This window comes from Plecotus auritus, assembly GCF_963455305.1.
Source record: "Plecotus auritus genome assembly, chromosome: 9".
NCBI classification, from domain to species: domain Eukaryota; kingdom Metazoa; phylum Chordata; class Mammalia; order Chiroptera; family Vespertilionidae; genus Plecotus; species Plecotus auritus.
This window is the reverse complement of record NC_137783.1, coordinates 39,455,582-39,478,729: the sequence shown is the minus strand read 5'-3', so window position 1 is coordinate 39,478,729 and position 23,148 is coordinate 39,455,582. Positions and strand designations below refer to the sequence as shown.

Sequence of the window (23,148 nt, the reverse complement as noted above, 5' to 3'; positions counted from 1 at the left end):
CTGTTCTCAATGAAGCCCAGCAGTCTTGGGGAAACACCAAAGATTGTTCAGTTTCAGCTGGTAACTAACGTGGTGTCAGAGCCCATTCACGCACGTTGCCCCTAACGGGGCGGGGGAAGATTTCCCTTAAGTTGAAGAAAGCTGTAAATAGTTTCTTATTTTACTTTGGTAGAGAATACGTGATGAAAAGGGGAGAACGTCTTTTAACATTTCCTGTCGTGGGTTTTTTTTTCTTTAAAGATAGTTCCCTTTCTGGTTCTCCCAATTGTCACAAAACATTTGCGTAATGACCTGGTGCTGACACGCTTAGATGAAACTCTGAGGACAACTTGGATGAAGGTCAACTTTTAAGTAATTAAAACATCCAGGAGACGCAGCTCTTCGGAATCGGCCGTGACTCCTTGGTAAACACGGCTGCGTAGCGAGACGTCAAACTCCCGCGTGCAAACAGCCCAGGGGCGCGCCCACCAAGCTCCGCGGACTCTCCGACAAGATCAAGTGTTGCAGAAAGTCTGGAGAGCACGTGTTGCCCTCTCCCTCCCGGTTCAGGGTCAGGTGAGGAGAGAAGGAAAGGCGAGCAAGGCCTTGTCGCCCCAATGGAGTGCAGAGAACGCGGGGGCGCAGAGCTCCTTAGCGCCGGGCAAAGGGAGAGGAGGAAGGGGAATCCGCCCGCAGCTCCCCTTCCCCGGCAGGATCGGCGCTCCCCTCCCCCGCAGAAACGTGCCCGCCTGCCCCCCTCCCCTCCTTCACTACCTCCTGGGGGTTTGGGTTGTAAAATCCCACCGAATGGGACGGACTCAGCGACGGGACGGGACGGGGCGAGGCGGGGCACTGACAAGGTCCTTGCCACCCCCTCCCCCGCACCCAATCGCCTCCCCGCACACGCTTCCCTGCCCCTTCTCTCGCCTTGCTCTGCTGTCACAACACCCTCCCCCAGGCCCCGACTTGGCTTCAGCACTCCCACCCCGCCAAACCCCGCGCCGGCTGGCCTGTCTCGCGCTCCGGGGTAATGTCCCCAGTCTAGACCCCTGAAGCCCGGGCTACAGGGAGAGGCCACAACGGCGGTAGTCCCGCCCTTCGGTTTCTTGGACTCCCCTGGCTCCTTGAACATCTGGGTGCGGGGGCTAGCGTCCCATCCGTGGCTCCCAGGCAGCCAGATGTGCGCGCTCCTCCGCCCTGGCCTGGAGGCCGGCGAGTCTGAGCGGGCGCGTGGGCGGGGCCGGGAGTTTTCCCTGGGAGCTGACTTCAATGCTGGCGGAACCTCAGCGCCCAGGGCACCCCGCCTTGGCCTCCCAGCGCTCCCGGACGCACCGCCCAGACGAAAAGTTTCCAACCCAGCCCCGGCCCCGCTGCCGAACAGCCCTAGGAACCTCTCACACCAGCAGGGAAGATAGAGCAGGGCTATGGGACTCCCCACAGAAGAGCCCCTATGTTATGACCATGCGCCCCGAGTCCTGGCCGTGGGACCCCACGTGTGCAGCCAGCAAACCCCGTGTGTGGTTGTATTTGGGGCTTGCCCTGAAGTGCTCTTTGACCGGTTATGGATTCCTTTTTTGAAGTTGGAGGTCGTATTCCAACCGGTACAGGCAGTTCAGGACGGGAGAAAAGCCAAGTGAACCCTGTGACTCAACCCCCTTGGAATGTGCCTGGAATAATAATGGGGACTTGAAAGGTTTTTATGGCCGAGGTGGAGGAGACGAGGCTCCTGCGCCTGCAGTTGGCGGCCGGCCGAGGGGGGCAGTATTGCCTTTTTCAGTGCTGCCGCGCGGGCAAACGGGACAAAAATAGTCGAGCATCTGGTTTAAATCAACCAAAAAGCATTTCTATCAGCTTAACCCACGTCCTACGGAACTGACAGAACAGGACAAGCCAAATATATTCACAGGACCCCTATAACACTCCTGTATTAGCTAACCCCAATCACGTTTTACCGCCGGTATTTCCAAGTGTCCTAACGTACAACTGTCGTTACTTTATATATGTTGCAAATTAAACTTCCTTTTCTGAGGTTGTGTGTGGGCTTGTGCTCGAGCATTTGCATTTGCAAGCAACGCTCTGAATATGTTATCCTTTCTGAAAAATGGATGTTGAAGCGAGAAGCTCTAGAATAGTGTTTTTTTTTTAAAGTGAGGCTAACATATGGACTGCTTATACTATTAAATATATAGTCGCATTTCCCTCCCTTAACGCCCTACTCAGAATTCCAAAGGCAAGTTGGAACAAAAGGAAAACGTGTCTTAGTGTAAAGAGAGAACTTGTGCCAAGAATTACAGTCACAGGGTAAATAACCTTGTTTTCTCCTTCATCCGTGGCCGCTACCAAACCCCGCTCTTGGAAGGTGGCCAACAGTCTGTCTGGTGGAGGGTGCTGCTAATTAGAGAGAGCCCATAAACCTCCCTGTCGAAGAGGGCATATGACCTTCCCTTCGAGTCTAAACAATAAAGCTGGCGAAGTGCAGACTGCACTTCACGCTGGCTGCCCTGCGGATTCCCTAAATAGGAACAGGATGAAGGCCAGGCTTTAGGTTACCATAGCTCTGCTCTCACACTTGGAGGAATGGGTCACTCCGCTTCCCAGTATAACTTGTTTCAATTACTCTATACAATCTATTGAGAGGAGAGCAGCTTGCAGAGAGGACTCATTGTCTAACCTAAATGAGGAAGCAATTACTTGCTGCAGTCTGACTTGCTTTGAGACTGTCGGGTCAAATATCAACCAGATCTCCTGTAACTTGACTTTGCACTTTGGAAGATACATCTTTTTTCCTGACCATTTTATTTTCCCCTGCTTTTCTGAAACTTTTTTTGCTATTTAGGTTACAAAGTTGTCATTCCCTCCCCCTCTTCAGCCTTCAAAGCTTTTGTTAATTTTAGAATTTGTTACTGCAAGGTAAAGACTACAACCTCTTCTGTACATTGTTTAATGTTAAATATTCAAAGACTTATTTTTTTTATAGGCATCGTCTCAGGATAGAGCAAAATAGTCCCCCAAGTCTTCCCTTTTTTGTCTAATTTATCTCCCTGGGAGCCCTCTGCAAGTTTCAATTTTACACATGTTGTAAACTATAAATAATCCAGTTCCACTTCCTAGAACATGTGGAAACTGTAGCCTGTTATATATCCTAACTGTACTTGCTTTCAACTTAAAAAAGACAATAAAGTCCATCCCCAGTGTAAAAAGGCATTTGGCCCTTTTTGTGTGTTTTTATTAGTTAAGACCCAGTGTGGAGCAACACAGGAGAATTCTTCTTGTTGTCAACAGAGCACATAAAAGGGTTTACAAGGTGTGGTTGAAAAGAGGAAGTCATGGAGCAAATGTTGGTGGGGAGGTGAGGTAGGAAGGAAGGAAAGCACTTCCGGAGAGGATACTCCTGTTGAAGCTACATCCTCTCTTCAAATCTCTATCTTAACCAGTAATTGATAATAAATGGTCTTTATTTTTCCTATTTTAAAAGCATCCTTTCCTTACTGAAGTTACTCTTAAAACCAAATCTATTACTAACTACAAATGACTTTTAAAAAAGTCAGTTTAATCTTCTAGTAATCTGAAATTTTTGTATAATGCTTGTATCATTTCTATGTTAGCTGCTTAAGTAGTCTGTGATTGCCAAGATAACCAAGTGTAATGGAATTAACGACGCAGAGTCTAAATCCAAATTGTGGCTGGGTCCCCGGTTAGTCACTATTGAGTCTCGTGTTGTTTTGTGCCGTGACATGCTGTCCTGGTTTGTAGCCTACGAGCAATAGACTATACCTACATCTAGGTGTGCAGTAGGCTATACCATCTAGGTTTGTGTATGTGCATTCTTCGATGTTCACAAAATGATGCAATCGCCTAAGGAGGCATTTTTTAGAATGTATCCATGTCATTAAGCAGTGCAAGACTGTATATAGCAGGTCCTCCAATAACGTTTTCTTCAACATTGTGTTTTTATAACTTTATTGGGGGGAAAAATAGATTCTTGGTGAGGCCACTGTCTCTGTGGAGTTGGCAAGTTCTCCCCATGTCTGCATGGGTTCCTCCCACCTCCCAAAGCTGTGCACTTGAGGTTAACTGGCAAGTTTTCCCAGTGAGTGCGGGTGTGAGCGTGCCCTGTGCTGGATGGCCATCTTGTCCAGGGCTGGTTCCCACTTTTCAGTGAGCTGCCAGGAGAGGCTCCAGCCACTCATGACGGGAACTGGAATCAGCGGGTTGAAAAAGACTTATTTTACTCATTACTAATCTTTCTTAAATGTATGCATAGCTCACATTTATTTCAATGTTTAATATTAGAGGTGTTTTGTGTCTTTATTTAGAAGTTTGGTGAGGTTTCTGTGACCAGAAATATGCCATAGAAACAACTCTTGTTTCTATCAATTAGCCTATGGTAAAATTTGTGTCCCTCTACATCATTTTGCTTTAAAATCCCAGTTATTAAGAACCTACTGACAGAGTTAAGTGAGGACTTACTGTACACACACCCACATACATCCTATTGGTGCCATTTCTCTGGAGAATTTTGACCAATACAGATACCTACTGTTGACTCTGGCACTACCATGATCTATTGTAGCACACAAGTTTAGCGTATCCGAAATTAGGCCTAACATTACAAAAGGGGGGAGAATATTCATCTATATTTGAAACTTTTTCCCAGTACTCTTGAGATAGCATCATATCAAAACACATAATTCAGCCAAAAGCTCTAACCTGGCTTCATCAACTCCTCTTACTCTCCTTTTCCAAATTTCAGCATTCAACAATGCTTTTCGGAAGAGAGAAACTTCTCTTCCAAGGATGATATACAAAATCTTCTGTTTCTGTTTTTTACCTCCTTTCCCTCTTCACAACCTTCTTTTTGTATTTCCCAAAGAAATACAAATGATAGGAAACTGGTAGGTCTATGGGACTAAATGTTAAAAGTTACCTTGAAAAATTTGCAAGGCTACAAAAAAATGTATTAAGGTTTCAAGAAATTCTGCCTTAAGTAAAAGTAATGCTCTGAGCCCTGGCTGGTGTGACTCAGCTGGTTGCACTGAAAGGTTGCTGCTTTGATTCCAGGTTGCCCGTGTGGGAGGCAACAGATCAGTTTCTTTCTCACATGATGTTTCTTTCCCTCTTACTGCCTCTCTAAATTATCAATTAAAAAAACAACACCCTTCTAACAACAACAAAAAAGTAATGCCCTGAGTACTTCAGATGAGAGATGATGATGGCTTAAAATAGGGCAGTTGAAGGAGAGGCGAATGTAATGGTCAAATTCAGGATAAAGTTTGAAGAGAGCCAGAAGGACTTACTAACGTAAGAGGTGAGGGAAAGAAGAGATCCAAGGATTAAAAGGGAAAAAGAACGCTGTAAGAGAAACCAAATTGCTCAGTAACCAAGAAGAAATCCCAGCATTAATGATACTAAAATAATCCAAACATCTGGTAAAAGTAAATTTGTTTTTATTAAAGCAAGACTTATTTTCCTTAAATTGTTATGCTATCCTACTTGGATATAGGCATTGTGAAGAAACATAACAGAGATACAGTAGGCACTAAAAGAATATATATTTTTAAAAGTATGTTTTTATTGATTTCAGAGAGGAAAGGGGGAGAGATATAGGAACATCAGTGATGAGAGAGAATCGTTGATCAGCTGCCTCATGCACGCCCCCTACTGGGGATAGAGCCAGAAACCCAGGCGTGCACCCTGACCAGGAATCAAACGGTGACCTCCTGGTTCACAGGTCGATGCTCAACCAAGCCACACTGGCCGGGCTCAAAAAATATTTTTGAATGGAAAAGAAAATTGTTGCTAATCTGATTTGTACATATGCCAAACACCATACTTTCCTTTTTCTTTCTTCCTCCTCTTGTCCTTAGTCTGGAATTGCCAGGCCATCTAAGGGTAAATGTGATTTTCCTGCTTTTGTTGAGCAGTCTTTTAGCGTCCTCTACTTTTAGTATCCTATACTTATAGTTATCAATCTTGTGCTTTAAAATTTCAATTCGAAGCATTATCTTATAAAAAGCAATTTAAAAAACATTATCAGAACCAGACCATAAGGAGAGTGTTTCAAGGCTAGAATATTGATAGGTAGATAAAAGGGCAGAATGTTTTTCAGGGAACAATGAATCAGTCTCTGACATGCTTTTTGTTCTTTGAATCTCTTTCTCAAGAACAGTGAGCCACTTTAAAGGGAGAAAAAAAAACACTGGGGAAAAATGTCATAGTTCATATATCCATGTGCTCTTTAGAATTCTTATTTACATTTTAACTTCTTTGGATCATCATAAGGATATACCTCCTAATAAAAATTAAACTATAACTCCAATTGAAATACTTTAGCACACATTATATACCATAATGAAGTAACACAAAGGAACTTTTAAACATAGGATTTCCCTCTAAAGTTTAAATGTGAGGCAAACAGACGTATGACTTTACAACAGATGGAACCCCAGAACATTTCCAGGATACGTAAAACTGAATTTTGTGTTATATTCTATGTCTGAGACATCTAGCCAATACAAATTGATGGCTAGGGTTTCTTTACTAATTGTTTTTTCCTATCTTCTCTTTCCAACATCCAAATTTAATAATTCAGTGTTACTTTTAATCCCATGGATGAGCATTCCAGAATGTATATGATTTTCATAATTTGCTCTGTGATTTATAATCTTAAATGTGTGCATATGTTGTCTATTATTCAATCAAATCATACTTAATAATAATCAATTCATATAACTCAACATATGTACTCTGACAAGAAAAGAACAACAAATAGTCACTAATAAAACGAGTTTATTTTATATTACAGTTTTCAAAAACCACATTTGTAAAATTACCCCTATATTAGGCCTAATAGGTAGCCTTTACAAAGAGTTTGCAAAACTACTTTCTCTTAACTATTAAAGTACATAGATTTAAAAGGTTTTAGGAGAAAAAAAATGTTAATGGTAAACATTTAAAGAATTCTTACACATTAAATCTGTAGGATACCTTAGAAGGTTATATCTTAAAAAACATTTAGAGAAAAAATGTCTTTCCCTTTCAGAAAACTTTACTCTTAAATGATATTTATTAAGAAATGTACACTGTGTACCATACTAACAATGATCTTCCCAAATTTAACCACTAGCTTAAATTAGTAGTAGTGAATTACTAATTAATTACTAATTAACTAATTACTTAGCTTGCAAGTCAATCAGCCCATATGAGAGAAAACAGGAAATTGCTTCCTAATACATATTGACTCCTTAATTTTCCTGATAAAATCAAAATAAAAATTTAGTCTATTACAATTAAACACACAGATTATTGATATTAAAGATAAGATAGTATTGTATTATTTTGAATAACACAAAAGTTCAAGCATTCCAGAAGCATAAACTGTTATTTCAAAAGAAAACAAAATAAAAGGAAGAAAAATATATTTGTCTAACCACTGTCTTACAGAAATTTAGAATATTTACATCCTTTATAACACTGTAGAAATCTTTGGTGGTGAAATATGGATTAAGTTCCCTGAAAACACTTTAATAATTTTGTTCAATCAATCTGTGTAGTCAAGTATTCATAATTAGTAATGCTGGCAGTATCATTTTCTAGCCAAGTCCACATACATATAGTGAAGTGTGTGGAGGAAATCTTATGCAGGTTATAGGTGGGTTTATATAATTAATTACTTAGCAAGTAGGCTTATTTCTGGCTCATTTTTATACCAGAAAAAATACAATAAACTAAAGAACAGATCAATTCTTACTTCCAAACAAACTCTGGAAATAGTTAATATTAATGAGCAAGTTGAATGCATATATGATAACATGGCTACAATTTCTGGATAAACTTTAACAGCTACCAAAATAGTGCCCATTCACACCAAGTGGTAGTGGTGGAAAGCAAGGCACTGTGGTCTAGGGATAAATTTACCTCTTCTAAAAGCAGTAGACTTAAAAGCAGAGAAACAAAAATGTCCTGCTCAACCTTGAAAGAAACTAAAATGTATAAGTTTATTACACAAGGTTTAAAGGAAAGGGCATGCTAAAACACATAAGAGAAAAGAAGCGCCCTGGCCGGTGTGGCTCAGCGGTAGAGTGCTGGCCCAAGCACAGAAAGGTGGAGGGTCTGATTCCCGATCAAGGGCGTATGTACCTGGGTTGTAGGTTTATTCCTTTGTGTGCGGGAGGGAACGAATCCATGTGTCTCTCTCAAATTGATGTTTCATTCTCTCTCTCCTCCTCCCTCTCTTCTACTCTCTTAAAAAAAAAAAAAGTTGAAAAGAAGCAAAATTTAAGAAAAGGAGAGGAAGGAAATGACAGGACAGCAAAATTACATCACTGTATATAAGGATGTACCAGTACAGTAGAAATATATCAGAGGAAGCATTGTGTGAAGAGAGACAATTAAACAGAAGGACTTACATTACCTCTTTGAAACTGGTGTTGTCTTTGATTAAACATTTTGATTCTATAAGTGTAGAGGGATACATAATTCCTCCAGTTTAGAAAAGTATGAGTTTACCATGATTAAAGAATAGGTATAATAGTGAAATTATATTTGAAAATGATAAAATGGTACAAATCAGCCCCAATAAATAATGTTTTTGATACAGTGTCTTTTACATGACCTTGTCAGATAATTTGAGATGACACTACCTTTGCACAGGAAAGAAAACAAGGTGTAGCATTTATATTGATAAGTCTAGGACTCTGCAATATAAATACAACTCTCAAGAGTTTTCATCAGAATTCATAGGAATTTTGAACACAAAGTTTTTCCAGAAACTAAGAGGCAAAAAATTAGTCAAGGTAAAGTAGATGAAAATACTCATAGAAATAAACTTTAGGAGAAAAGACGTTGAATGAATTTTTACTTGGTGTTATGTAGCAAGAATGTGAGATAATCTAGAAAAAATGCATATTTTAATATATATTTTTAAAAACATGTTTTTATTGATTTCAGAGAGAGGAAGGGAGAGGGAGAGAGAGATAGAAACATCAATGATGACAGAGAATCATGGATCGGCTGTCTCCTACATGCCCCCTACTGAGAATCAAGCCGGAACCCTGGTTTGTGCCCTGATGGGGAATCTAACCGTGACCTCCTGGTTCATGGGTCAACGCTCAACCACTGAGCCACACCAGTGGGCTAGAAAATATTTTAAGACTTGTATCAAGAGAAGTGTCTGAATTATACTAAGGTACTCCTGAGTAAACATTACGTTCTCTGCCAACACTCTGAGGAGGTCCTGAATATACACTGTCAGCTGGCTTCATTTCTTAAAAGGTAGAAAAGTCAAGGATCTTACAAATCTCTTTGTTTTTTCTTTTGGACAAACAAGTAGAATCGTAAAGTAAATTACCTGAACAAGTATAATTGTACAAATTTCATTACTGATCACTAAAACCATCACCAGAAATATAGTGACTTAGAGTTCATAATGCATAGCTATGAATGCAAGCTAAAAATGCCTCACAGTCCAGTAACTCAAAGATAGCCTGGATTAAAAAAAAAAGATATTTTCTAATATCTATTCTAATAACTTCTAATACACGAGATTAATGACATCTGTATTTTGCATTGGCAACTATCTTCAGGAAATTATATCAGCCAGAAAAGAAGTGATTCAAGTTATTCTAGTTAATGCCAGATTTATTAATCAGAAGCACATATAAGTGCCAAGCTTGTGAATGGATTGGCTAGATATTTTCATTAGTTAGAAGAAACCTAAGTGCTATACTGGTCTCTGACTCTATTTCATAAAAGCTACTACTTTTAAAATCTGAGAATGTAGTGAGTGTTAATAAAAAACATGCTGAGTTCAACTACAATGTACAGCTAAATACAGAAAACTAATAATTAAGATAATTTCTTATCTGTAAATGAGATAAGAACAATTAGTTATAGTTTTCTACTAATAAAATTAAGCAAATTTAACAAGTGAAACCCACAGGAAAAAAGATGACATAATTTAAGGCATAAATTTGACATAACAGAATCCAACAAATAATAGTCAGTAAAACTTAAAATGTACAGTCATAAAAAAAGTAAACAATTTTCAAGTGTGCAAAACTAGTCAGGAATAAAAGTGCTATGTGGATACCGGTTTTTCAAATATTTGTTTTGAAAACTTTCAGTTGATGGTGGAAAAACTATAAAGTGTTTTAAAAAAGTAAAAATTTTAAAGAATATATAAAACATACTTTATTCTCACATTATGCCCTTGTGCTATCACTGCTGGATCAGAGGCCTATTTAATGACTATCCTCATGTGATAGCTATAACATAAATGGAGGTAAACAATACAATACCACAAAGGCTGATGGATCTTGAACCATAAAACAACTCTTTTCAAGTATACTGGGTTTGTGTTTCCTCTTATATCCCAGGCACTTGATGTTGTTGATGAATTTGAAAACAGATTAACACAATTTTCTATTCTTTCTGATATATATATACATATATATTGCATAACTACCTTTAGTAGTCAACATTTGAAAGTAATTGTTAAAGAAATAAAAATTATTTAAATTAACGAAAGTAAACCCTACCACCGCCACAATCTAAAGGATTACTTTAATGTGTAAATCCTGAACATAATGTTAGGAAAAAAAGTTGATGAATTAGCATAATTTGTCTTGGGATACTTGAAGCGCACATGACTAAAAATACACCTGTGGTCTCTTCTTCACTTTATATTTTAGTGACCCATACCGCACCTGAAGAGAGAGATGTGTTATTATTACAAATTAGATGGTTACTTTTTTGAAATGATATAAGATTTAATAGTTCATAATCATCGTAACAATTTTTAACTTTTCTGATATAAAGAATCATTATCCTGTAAGTGTGTATGCAAAAGACAACACTATTTATATTCTAAAAGATGTAGTTGGTTCTACGTTGAATATATGCTGCAGATTATTATCACTAATAATAAAAACAATAACTATTATTATTTATGCTTTGCTTGGTACATTGCTCATAGTAATCTGAGGCCATTCCCTGGAATCCTCCATTGCTTTCTGGGCACATAGACAATATATAATTATAAACTTTTACTATTTAATCCTCATGTAGGGTTGCTGGTTCAAAACAGATCTATGTAGTTAAACTTGTTAACTGCTTTCTTTGCTTATGTGTAGAGCTGGTACTGGGTATTTACGACAACCATATCATTCTCTATCTGAGAATGCCATTTCCTACGTGTAGTGGACTAGCAATTTCTAAATTTCCAGAGATCCTACTCTATCTGATCTGAATAAAGAATTTAAAAAATAACTGGCTCTACCATCCCAATCCTTCACTTATGGATCATTAACATCCTGAATGATAAGGCAACAGGGAAATCCTTTCATATTAATCATTAGGAAAACAACTCTATAATTGACTAACCTCTTTTCGGGCTTTCATAGTTTTCACAGATTTCATGCTTTGCGATCTTCGAAGCCCTTTGTGTGTTAACATCTCATCATCTGAAAACGGCCCATCCGCTTCTTCATCTGTTTTCTCATCTCCGTCTTTCAGTGGAATTCCATAACCTAAGGGAGTTGTCGAAACCAGCATGTTTTGGTAAAAGCATACCAGTCAGTACCACCTCGTAACCAGTTCTCTGCATGGCCTGCATTTGTCCGGTTCCTCCTCCCCTTCCTCATCTGGAATGGGCTCCCGACTCCTCAGCATTAATCTGTGCTTACTGCACTATTCTACATGAAGCGCACACTCATTTCTTCCAGAAAGTGTTCCCTGACCATTCTTTTTCACTATGCATTTTTCAGAATAAATAAAAATAATTATTTTTGAGTAGGTAACACATTTATCTTGTTCAAAAATCAAAGAATATAAACAGATATATAGTAAAACGTCTCTTCCTACCCTTTCTCCTTTTGATGAATTCTAAATAACCTAAGCAATTGTGTGTTTTAGTCTGCCATTTGTACCTTTGACTTTAATTAGGAATTTAGGGTTTTCCCTATTCCATGTGTTAAACCTTTTGTCAGGACTGGGAATGGTAGGGTGAACTTAAGGAGTCATATAAGACCCAAAGGGGCTAGCATTTTGGGCAAGTGCACTAGGGGCAGGTGATAGAGATGTTGAACCAACACTGTTGTAGCTGCTGAGATAAAACCCAACCAGACAGGCTACAGTAATTAGAAATACCACAGGCTACAATGACAGATGTCAAAGAAAAGAGGCAGCATCAGGAAGGGCAGTAAGAGATTGTGGGGATGTGCTAACAGGCTGCTAAGTGTAGCTACAAAGACTTAACATTAGCAAATATGCAAATATCCAGGCAGTCAGGCTGATTGTTGTCAGGAAGCCTGAGCGCATCCTGATGCTGGGATTCAGGGACAAGAATGTTCCTATTCCTGAAGCAGACAGTCCCAAACTTTAGCAGATTATTACGAGTCACCTGGAGGACTTGTGAGTTAATACCCGGATTGCTGGGCCTGAGGTGGACTGAGAATTACATTTCTAACCAGTTTCCAGGGGATGCCTATGCTACCGGTCTAGGGCCTACATGTTTAGAACCACTGCCTGGAAGGAGCAGAGGGGCCCGAGTCTAAGGCAACCAGAGTACTAGGCAGGTTATGAAGACAACGGTGAGTTTACAAGGCCCATTTCAAATTCTCCTATTAAAAAAGAACATAAATACCTAAATCTTACAGTGAGAAAAAAGCAGCAGGTATTTCCAGGATCAGAAAGGGACGAGAGATGGACTGCTTGCGAGTGAAGAAAAAGATACTAAATGTTACTAATCTGCTCTCACAGGACATGTGTAACTTGAGACTCACTAAGTTGTTCATAAGCTTCTTAGTCTGGTAATAAGACAAACATTCTATCTAATAAAAGGGTAATATGCAAATTAACCATCACTCTGTCACAAAGATGGTGGTGCCCAGTCCCCTCAGTCTTGCCAGAGTCCCCCAATCCTGGGGGGGCTGCCACTGAGAGCAGGCAGCGTGAGCAGCCTGGCGGAATGCTTGCTTCATCGCCGTGGCGAAGGAGGGCCTCTGGGCAGAGGGTGTGGAGCGGCCAGGGCGGGACACTTGCTTCGTCGCTGTGGCAACACCCTGGCCGTGGAGGGCCTCTGGGGGGTAGGGGGGCCAGCCCGCAGCCTCTGCAGCCGAGCGCATGCCCGGAAAGGAGACGGCGGGCCTGCCTCCCACGGAAGCAGCGCGGCTCCTGGTGGCGTACTGTGGTTCTCCCTGGGTCCCGCGGAAGCGGCGGGCGACCTACTGCGCGCGGTATCATGTGATGGGCTACTAGTCTTCATATATTGAGCTAGTACAATTTTATGCTGCCAGACTTCTAGACCAGAAATTAGGAAGGATTCAGGAGTAGAATCAGTCATTACTGAGGTCAGGATCCTTTGTTTTGCTGCAGCAGTCCAACGAAGTATGTTTTAGGGAGAAGAGAGAGCATGTGCAAAGGCACTGAGACACGGGGAAGCAACTGCTTGGAAGAACTGTGAGGAGGCCAGAGTGGCTTGGGGAGGGATGGGTTAGTAGTCCTGGGAAAACGCTCCTGATGCAATATTATGGGGGGGAATGTACATATAGAAGCAAACAAAGGAAAAACATAAAAATGAACTCATTGCATATCTACACAATGGAATACTACACTGCTGTAAAAAAGAAGGAATTCTTGAAAAGACCCGGTGGAAATAAGTGGCTAAGAGGACTTAGAGGAATGTGCCACAGTTTTTTCTCTTGCTTACCAGCATTCAGAGACTGCTGGGAATCCCAGGTAAAAAAATTGATATTGGGAGAAACCAAGATGACGGCATAGGTAAACACCTGAACTTGCCGCCTCGCACAACCACTTCCAAACTACAACTAAAAGACAAAACGGACATCATCCAGAACCACGGGAAGGCTGGCTGAGTGGAAATTCTACAACTAGAAGGAAAGAGAAAAGCACACTGAGACTCAGAGGAGCTGCGCAAGTAGAGTGCAGAGGTACGAAGGCGTGCGCGTGGAGAGGGCTGGCAACTGAATACACGGACGGCTTTTTCAAGCCGGAGGGAGACACAAGCTCCCGACTGCTCTGAACTCCAGTTCCGGGCGAGACTCTGGGGACCCAGACTCATACAGGGAGAAACTGGATTGTCTGGCAGCAGGTGGAACTCGAGGGCGGCTTTCTCTCAGAGGTGCTTGCAGCGATTACCACAGGACACTGAGACCCAGGGGCCTCTTAGGGCAGGGCTGACGGTCAGCCATCGCTGTTTACTCTGCCCTGAGACTCTGCCCCATCCAAGCTGTGCGCAGAGGCTTTTGCATATGAATGGCCTGGTCCTTTGAAATCTAAACTTACCTATCAAACTGCAGCTGAGTCAGAGAGACCCAGAATATCCAAAAGAAGGTCCAAGGCCCCACAGCACCTTGCATTGCTTCACAGCTGGGCCTCATCTGGGCACCTCCAAAACCCAAACAAAGAAGAGGAATCTGCAGATCTCTCCATAGCTCCTGCTGGGTGGCCTCAGGCAGAGGCTAAATTAGCACCTCCTTGGAGATCCAAGAGCCAGCGTATCCAGGGGTCAGAGTAGGACCATCCAGATTACAACTCCTCAGATCCATAAGGGACACACTCAGGGGGCAGACTCAGTGAGCACCAAAGCCCCACTGAAGCAAGTCTTTCCTCAAAAGGGTGTCTCCAGCACAGAAGTTCTCCCATCGTAGACACAGCTGATCCTCACAGCCAATTGGCCTGGAGGTCAATTCCTCCCAGTGATACCAACAACAATCAAAGCTTAACTACAACAAGACTGTGCACCTAGCCCACAAAGGGGTGCACCAAGAGTGTCCACCTCAGGTTACTGGGGAGGCTGAGCCACTGGGCCCTGTAGAACACCTAGCACACAAAGCCACTCTATCAACTCAGGGAAGCAACCAAAATGTGGAGACAAAGAAACAGGTCACAAATGAAAGAAATGGAGGAAAGCAAACTACTGGATATAGAGTTCAAAACCACGGTTATAAGGTTTTTCAAGAATTTTCTAGAAAAGGCTGATAAATTTAGTGAGACCCTTGAGGATATGAAAAAGGACCAACTAGAAATTAAGCATACACTGACTGAAATAAAAAATAATATACAGAGATTCAACAGCAGACTAGAGGAACACAAGAATCAAGTCAAAGATGTGAAATACAAAGAAGCAAAAAACACCCAACCGGAAAAGCAAAAAGCAAAAAGAATCCCAAAATATGAAGGTAGTGTAAGGAGCCTCTGGGACAACTTCAAGCGTACCAACATCAGAATTATGGGGGCGCCAGAAGAAGAGAGAGAGCAAGATACTGAAAACCTATTTGAAGAAATAATGACCGAAAACTTCCCCCACCTGGTGAAAGAAATAGACTTACAAGTCCAGGAAGTGCACAGAACCCCAAACAAAAGGAATCCAAAGAGGACCACACCAAGACACATCATAATTAAAATGCCAAGAGCAAAAGACAAAGAATATTAAAAGCAGCAAGAGAAAAACAGTTAGTTATCTACAAGGGAGCACCCATATGATTGTCAACTGATTTCTCAACAGAAACTATGCAGGCCAGACGGGAGTGGCAAGAAATATTCAAAGTGATGAATAGCAAGAACCTACAACCAAGATTACTCTACCCAGCAAAGCTATCATTCAGAATTGAAGGTCAGATAAAGAGCTTCACAGATAAGAAAAAGCTAAAGAAGTTCATCACACAAACCAGTATTATATGAAATGCTGAAAGGTATTCTGTAAGAGGAAGAAGAAAAAGATAAAAATTATGAACAACAAATACATATCTATCAACAAGTGAATCTAAAAATCAAGTGAATAAAAAACCTGATGAACAGAATAAACTGGTGAATATAATAGAATCAGGGGCATAGAAAGGGAGTGGACTGACAATCCTCGGGGGGAAAGGGGTGTGGGGGGTGCGGGAAGAGACTGGACAAAAATCATACACCTATGGATGAGGACAGTGGTGGGGGGTAAGGGCATGGGGTGGGGTGGGAACTGGGTGGAGGGGAGCTATGGGGGGAAAAAAGAGGAACAGAACAACTGTAATAATCTGAATAAAGATTAAAAAAAATAAAGGAATTCTTACTATTTGCAACAGCATGGATGGAAGTGGAGAGCATTATGCTAAGTGAAATAAGCCAGTCAGAGAAAGATAAATATCACATGATCTTACTCATTTGTGGAATATAATAAACAACATAAACTAATGAACAAAAACAGAACCAGAGTCATAGAAGCATCCAATAGACTGTCCAACCTATGAGGGAAGGCGGGGGGTGAGGGGGTAAGAGATCAACCAAAGGATTTGTGTACATGCATATGAGCATAACCAATGGACACTGATGGGGGTGGGGGAGAGAGGGCATGTGCTGGGGGTGGGGGTGGCCAGGGAGAGGTCAATGGGGGAAAAAGGAGACTTATGTAATACATCCTATATAATAAAAAGGTAATATGCAAATTGACCATCACACCCTCACAAGATGGCTGCCTACGACCAGGCCGGCAGGGGGGTTAGTGAGGAACAACCAAACGACTGAACAAGCAGGCTGCGCGGGGCGACCAGGCCGGCAGGGGGGTTAGTGAGGGACGACCAAACAACTGAACAAGCAGGCTGCATGGGGTGACCAGGCCAGCAGGGGGGGGCAGTTAGGGGTGACCAGGCTGGCAGAGGCGGGCAGTTGGGGGCGACCAGGCAGGCAGGTAGGTAGGTGAGCGATTAGGAGCCAGAGGTCCAGGATTGTGAGAGGGATGTCTGACTGCCAGTTGATCAGGCCTAAACTGGCAGTCGGACATCCCCTGAGTGGTCCCAGATTGGAGAGGGTGCAAGCTGGGCTGAGGGACACCACCCGCCCCCTGTGCATGAATTTTGTGCACCGGACCTCTAGTTAAAAATAATGAACCCATTGAATCTCTTGAAAGTGGACTTTTAGGAGATTTTAAATTCATTTTTCCTTTTTTTTAAAAAAATATATTTTATTGATTTTTTACAGAGAGGAAGGGAAAGGGATAGAGAGTTAGAAACATTGATGAGAGAGAAACATCGATCAGCTGCCTCCTGCACACCTCCTACTGGGGATGTGCCCGCAACCAAGGTACATGCCCTTGACCAGAATCGAACCCGGGACCCTTCAGTCCGCAGGCCGACGCTCTATCCACTGAGCCAAACCGGTTTCGGCCTTTTTTTTTTTTTATAAATTTGCCTTTTTTTAATCCTCACTAGAGGATATTTTTTCCATTGATTTTTAGAAAGAGTGGAGTGGGGTGGGGAGAGAGGGAGGGAGCAAGAGAGGGAGGGAGAGAGGGAAAAAGAAAGAGAGGGAGGGAGAGAAATGTGAGAGAGAAACACTGACTGGTTCCTCCTGCATGTGCCCTGACTGGGGCTAGGGATCAAACCTGCAAACCAGGTACGAGCCCTTGTCTGGGAATCAAACCCATGACCCTTTGGTATTCAGGCTGATACTCTAACCACACAGGCCAGGGCCAAATTTTTATTTTAAAAACTGTGTTACTTCTATAATTGGAGAGAATAGACCAGAAAAAAAAAGTTTTTAGGTTATCATTTCTACATTTTTCTCTCTTGCTACTGCTTACATAATATTTCTGGACCCAATCTAATAAAAATAAGGTAGAACAGAGAATGAGGAATGAAGAGAAAGACAGAGAGAAAGAATCTGTGACCAGCAAGTTCTCTGAGGCCCCTGATTAAAGCACAAGACTACAGTTCAAAAGACGTGGCCCTTGCTATTTTAATCCCCTCTCCTTTTATACTAGGAATTGGAATTTCATTCAAAAGATGATATAAATCTTATTTCTGTATTTCCTAATTTTACTTTAAAAATCTTATTAGCTTTCTAATTACAGTTTCAGGAAATATGACATTTTTTTCTCCCACAAACATTTTAAAAATTCTATGTGGGAGGCAGTGTGTTAAATCATGGTGATAAAATGATGAAAAAGACACAACTATCATTTTCTACCTTAAAAAACTTAGTCCAAAAGGGGAAATAGACTCTATTGGGCATAAGAATCCTATAAGAGATGCCACAAATGGAAGATAAGGACAAGGTGCTATGGGAGCATACAGTAAGAGAGCTACCTCAGCCTGGGGATGGGGGAAGTGGGTTGTGAAGGAAGACTTCTTGTAGGAGGTGGTGAATAAGCTACATCCTGAAAGGCTTGTGATTCTATGCAGCTAGCACATGATGGAGTGGGAACAGGGCCAAGGAGCTAATATACCACATGCTATTGAGTTTGGATTTCATCAGAGAGCAATGAGGAGCCACTGAAGCATGTTAAGCAGAAGGGTTATATGATTATATTTGGATTCTTTAAAAGATTATTCCTGCACTTTGGAGAATGGCGGATAAGACTGAAAACAGGGGGGTTACTGCAGTATGGTAGGTCAGAAATGACCAAGTCCAAGGAGTGAGGACAGAGAAAACAGCCGCCGTTGGGAGGTTAAATAATTAAGTTAGCAACTTAGTAAACCAATCCCTCCATCCAAAAGGGAGGAGTCAAGCCAAACATCCTCACTAAAATATGCATTTTATCCCCCTTAATACCTGGAAATGAGTATGTATAAAAATTCTGTTGTGAGTGCTAAAAAGGATGTTAGTCAATGTTATACGAGTATTTAAAAGTCTTTGGAGGAGGAGAGGGAGACCTGAGATTATGAGGGAAACCCAAATCTGGATGCTGAAATGAGCAGGAACTCAAGGAGTTAGCTGGCTGGGTGGTTTATGGGTCTGCCAAGCCCAGGCAAGGTAAACGGGTGGGATACTGCTGGTGTCATACAAAGGTGATGCTAAGGTTGGCTGCTTTAAATCATCAATCTAGACTGGTGAGAGCCCTCAGTATGGTGCCTTCCATGCCTTTTCCTGTGGAGTGGTGACTGGGGTCCAAAGAATGAGGAACCTGTGTTGCCCACCCCAGGCCCGAGGCTGCAGCTGTTTGGCTGGCTTCAGCCCACAGCTCTGTAACCATTTTAGAAAACTAGCAGATCCTTTTGAAAACTGACCTGGTTTTTATTCGCAGTTTGTACCTCTTACAGTTGGTATATTTCAAGTTTTCTCTCCTTAAAATGGTAATAGCCAATATTGATCCAGTACTTAGCATGTACCAGGCACAGCTCTAAACAGTTTTCATGTATTAATGTAAGTGCAGAATCACCGGAAGTTTGACTTGAAAGGAGCCTTAGCTATTGTGGTGGAAGGAGCCTGGACACATGTGAGGAGAAATGAGCACTGTGTCTTCTATTGGCTGTGAGACCCAGAGGCATGCCTTTCTCCAGGCCTGCTTTCTTATCTGGTAAGGTGGTGAGAGAGATGAGACGATGAATAGGTTTCTATGTCAATGCCAACTCTGAGCCAGCTGCCCGGGGCACTGTGTGAGATGGGACTCTGAGCCAGTGTGGGAAAGTGCCACAATCTACTAGCAATGTCTGTTGGCATGGGCACGGGGAGTACGCTACCTTTGACTAAAGCATCTCTAAGGTCCTTCCTGCTCAAATTATTTGAATCCATAGTTTCAGCCCAACTGTCTCACTAAGTGTAGCCTCTTTATACATTAAAAAGAGTAATAGCGTGGTAAAGGCCTGGGGTGGGGGGCAGGCCAGAGGGGTCACTGGGGGAGAAAAGGGACATATGTAATACTTTCAACAATAAAGATTTTTTAAAAAGCTCTAGCTGGTTTGGCTTGGTGGATAGAGCATCAGCCTGCAGATTGAAGGGTCCCAGGTTAGATTCCAGTCAAGGGCGCATGTCTGGGGTTGTGGGCTTGATCCCCAGTCAGGGGGCGTGCAGGAGGCAGCTGATCAATGATTCTCTTTCATCACTGATGTTTCTCTCTCTCCCTCTCCCTTCCTCTCTGAAATAAATAAAAGCATATTACAAGGTTTTTATAAAAGTAAACATTTGCTTAGGAACCTTGGATACCCCATTTCTGTCACTAAGTAAATAGCCTTTAAAAAATAAGTTAATCTCCTTTAAGTCTCAGTTTATTCATCTACAAAATAAGGATAAAATACTTAACCTGCACAGTCATCTTAAGGATTAAATAAATATGCAAAGCACCCAAAACAAACAAGGAATCTCTTTATGCACTGGTATCGAAACTGAATGTTGAACCACTTGTAACTAATATGGGAGCAGCAGGTTCTTTGCAGAGAAAATATTTCCACCTATCAAAACATGATGTTCTTTCAAGGGACGTGAACAATCATGTTCAAGGCATCCATTTTCTTACAGGAAAGCATTTGGAGGAAGACCTTTTTTCTCCGTGGTGACAACATAAAGATTTGAATAATTTCATCAAAGCAGGAGGACTTCTTTTGATCAGCTAACCTCACACTGCCTAGAGCAGGCCATGGTGAGTTTGCAAAGGGGACCCACTTTTGCAGATAATTTGAGTTTGCCTGTGTGTACAGAGCTTCTGAGGTAACTGTATTGATCACATGAACCAGTAAAGACTTCGCAATGTGAATGTAATTTTCACACTTAAAAACAAAGCAATTTGTGTGTGGTTGTTTTTTTCTTGAGGAATTTTGAAGTAAATAAAATAGGAAAAAATGCATGATAAAAAATTTAGTACTTAATTATTTTCAAAAGGGAAAGTGCTGTTGTTTTATTTCTCATTTTGAGTGAAAGGTTGACTTTTTAAAAAAATCATTAAAATTCTATTACTTAGAGCTAACCACTGTTAATATTTTAGTAATATCCTCCCAGACTCCCTATTATCTATTGTGTCTCTATATTATAACACAATATAATATAGCACAATTGGAGCAGGATTATAATACACACACTGTTTAGCTGTTATTGTTTATTCCCCCCCAATCTGATTATATTTTCATTTCAGTAAGTATAGACTGACCTTACTATTTTTCATGGCTAATAAACCACCTTTTTGCTTCAACATTTCTCGTAGGTATTTGGTTTGTTCCAACATTTTGTTATTACAAACAACGAGATGAACATACTTGTACATACATCTCTGAACACTTGTCTGATTATTTCCTTATGGCATATTTCTTGTTGAGTTAAAGGGATTATATTTTCATAGTTATTGCCAGACTGTCATCCAAAAGGATTATTCCACTTCAAACCCTCATAAAAAGTCTATGAGAGTGTTTGTTTCCTCACACGCTTGCTGTGGTGGTTTTAACACACGTCCACAGATTCTGACACTTTTCTCTTGGGACACTGGCTCTGAGAGCCTTCAGCTGCCAGGTAAGAAGTCCAATGATCCTCAGAGACCATGTAGAGAGACAGAGAAAGAGAGAGAGAGAGATGCTGGAGAAGCTCCAGCTGTTTTAGCTACCAGCTGTTTGACTTTCTAACTCAAACGTGTAAGTGAAGAAGCCTTTCATATTATGCCTCCAGCCCCAGCTACTGTTTGACTATAGATGCACAAGACCCTGAGCAAGAACTGCCTTGTGAGCCCAGTCACCTCCCAGACTATGAACAATATAAATTACCATGATTTATTTTAAAATCACTATTTGTTGCCCAGCCCGCATGGCTCAGTGATTGAGTGTCAACCTATGAACCAGGAGGTTGCGGTTCAATTCCCAGTCAGGGCACATGGGGCCCGAAGGGGGCAGCCAATCAATGATTCTCTCTCTGAGAGGATCCAAGATGGCGGCGTAGGTAAACACCTAAACTGCTGCCTCGCACAACAATTTCAAAACTACAACTAAAAGACAAAACGTCTATCACCCAGAACCACAGGAAAGCTGGCTGAGTGGAAGTTCTACAACTAGAAGGAAAGAAAAAAGAGCAGTGAGAGGTGCACAAGTGCTGAAAAGCTGAGGTACGGAGGCGTGCATATCGGGTGGGTGGCGGGCAACTGGGAGCGCTGCTTTTTTCAACCCGAAGGGAGACAAGCTCCCGATTACTCCAAACTCCAGTTTCTGGGGAGATGCGGGGGACCCAAACTCCTACGGGGAGAAGCTGGACTGTCTGCCATCGGGTCAGAAGGTGAGGGTGGCTTGCTTGCAGGGCTGAGCATAGGAATAATTGTTTACTGTGCTGGGGCGCAGGACGCTGGGACACAGTCGGAGACACAGAGCTGGCTAACTGGCAGCCATTGCTGTTTGCCACGCCCTAGCCTAGTGACGCCCTGAGACCCCGCCCTGCACAATCTACAAACCCACCCAAGCTCCAAGCAGCGGCTTTAGCATATGAATGGCCTGCCCTATGACAGCTTAACCTAGCAAACTTGCAGCCTGTGTCAGACAGCTCCAAAACCTCCAAACCCCAAGTGAAGAGGAGAAAAATGTAGTTCTCACTGTAGCTCCTGCTGGGTGGCCTCAGACAGTAGCTGACCTGCACCCCATTGGAGATCCAGAAGCCAGTGTACCTAATGGTCAGTGTGAGACACCAGATTTCAACTCCTCACATCCATAAGTGACACATTCAAGAGGCAGACTCAGTGAGCACCAAAGCCCCACTGAAATAAGTCCTGCACCATAAGCGTGTCTCCAGTGCAGTAGTTCTTCCATTATAGACACAGCGGGTCCTCACAGCCAATTAGCCTGGAGGTCAGTTCCTCCCAGTGTACCAACAGCAATCAAGGCTTAACTATACCAAGACTTTGCACTCAGCCCACAAGGGGGTGTACCAAGCGCGTCCTCCTCAGGTGATTGGGGAGGCTGAGCTACTGGCCCCTATAGGTCACCTACCACACAAAGCCACTCCATCAACACAGGGAAGCAGCCAAAATGCGGAGACAAAGAAACATGTCACAAATGAAAGAAATGGAGGAAAGCAAACTACTGGACGACATAGAGTTCAGAACCACATTTATAAGGTTACTCAAGAATCTTCTAAAAACCGCTGAGGAACTTAGTGAGACCTTTAAGGATCTTAATGAGAATGCCAAAAAAATGAAAAAGGACCAGTCAGAAATTAAGCATACACTGTCTGAAATAAAGAATATACAGAAATTCAGCTGTAGATCAAAGGACCCCAAGAATCAAACCAAAGATCTGAAATATGAGGAAACAAAAAACACCCAACCAGAAAAACAAAAAGCAAAAAGAATCCAAAAATATGAAGATAGTGTAAGGAGCCTGGGGGACAACTTTAAGCATACCAACATCCGAATTTTTGGGGTGCCAGAAGAAGAGAGAGAGCAAAATATTGAAAACCTATTAGAAGAAATAAGGACAGAAAACTTTCCCT

General features: G+C 41.9%; 1 protein-coding gene across 1 annotated transcript in view; it reads right to left on the bottom strand.

Moving 5' to 3' along the window:
• Positions 1–6,751: 6,751 nt before the first annotated feature.
• REEP3 (receptor accessory protein 3) overlaps positions 6,752–23,148 on the bottom strand; it is a 101,519-nt gene continuing 85,122 nt past the window's right edge. The window contains exons 7-8 of the mRNA XM_080687362.1: positions 11,362–11,507; positions 6,752–10,685 (exon numbers count right to left, since the gene is read on the bottom strand). Of these exons, the coding sequence (XP_080543488.1) occupies positions 10,629–10,685; positions 11,362–11,507 (203 nt within the window). The 3' untranslated portion in view covers positions 6,752–10,628. The remainder of the gene's footprint in view (positions 10,686–11,361; positions 11,508–23,148) is intronic.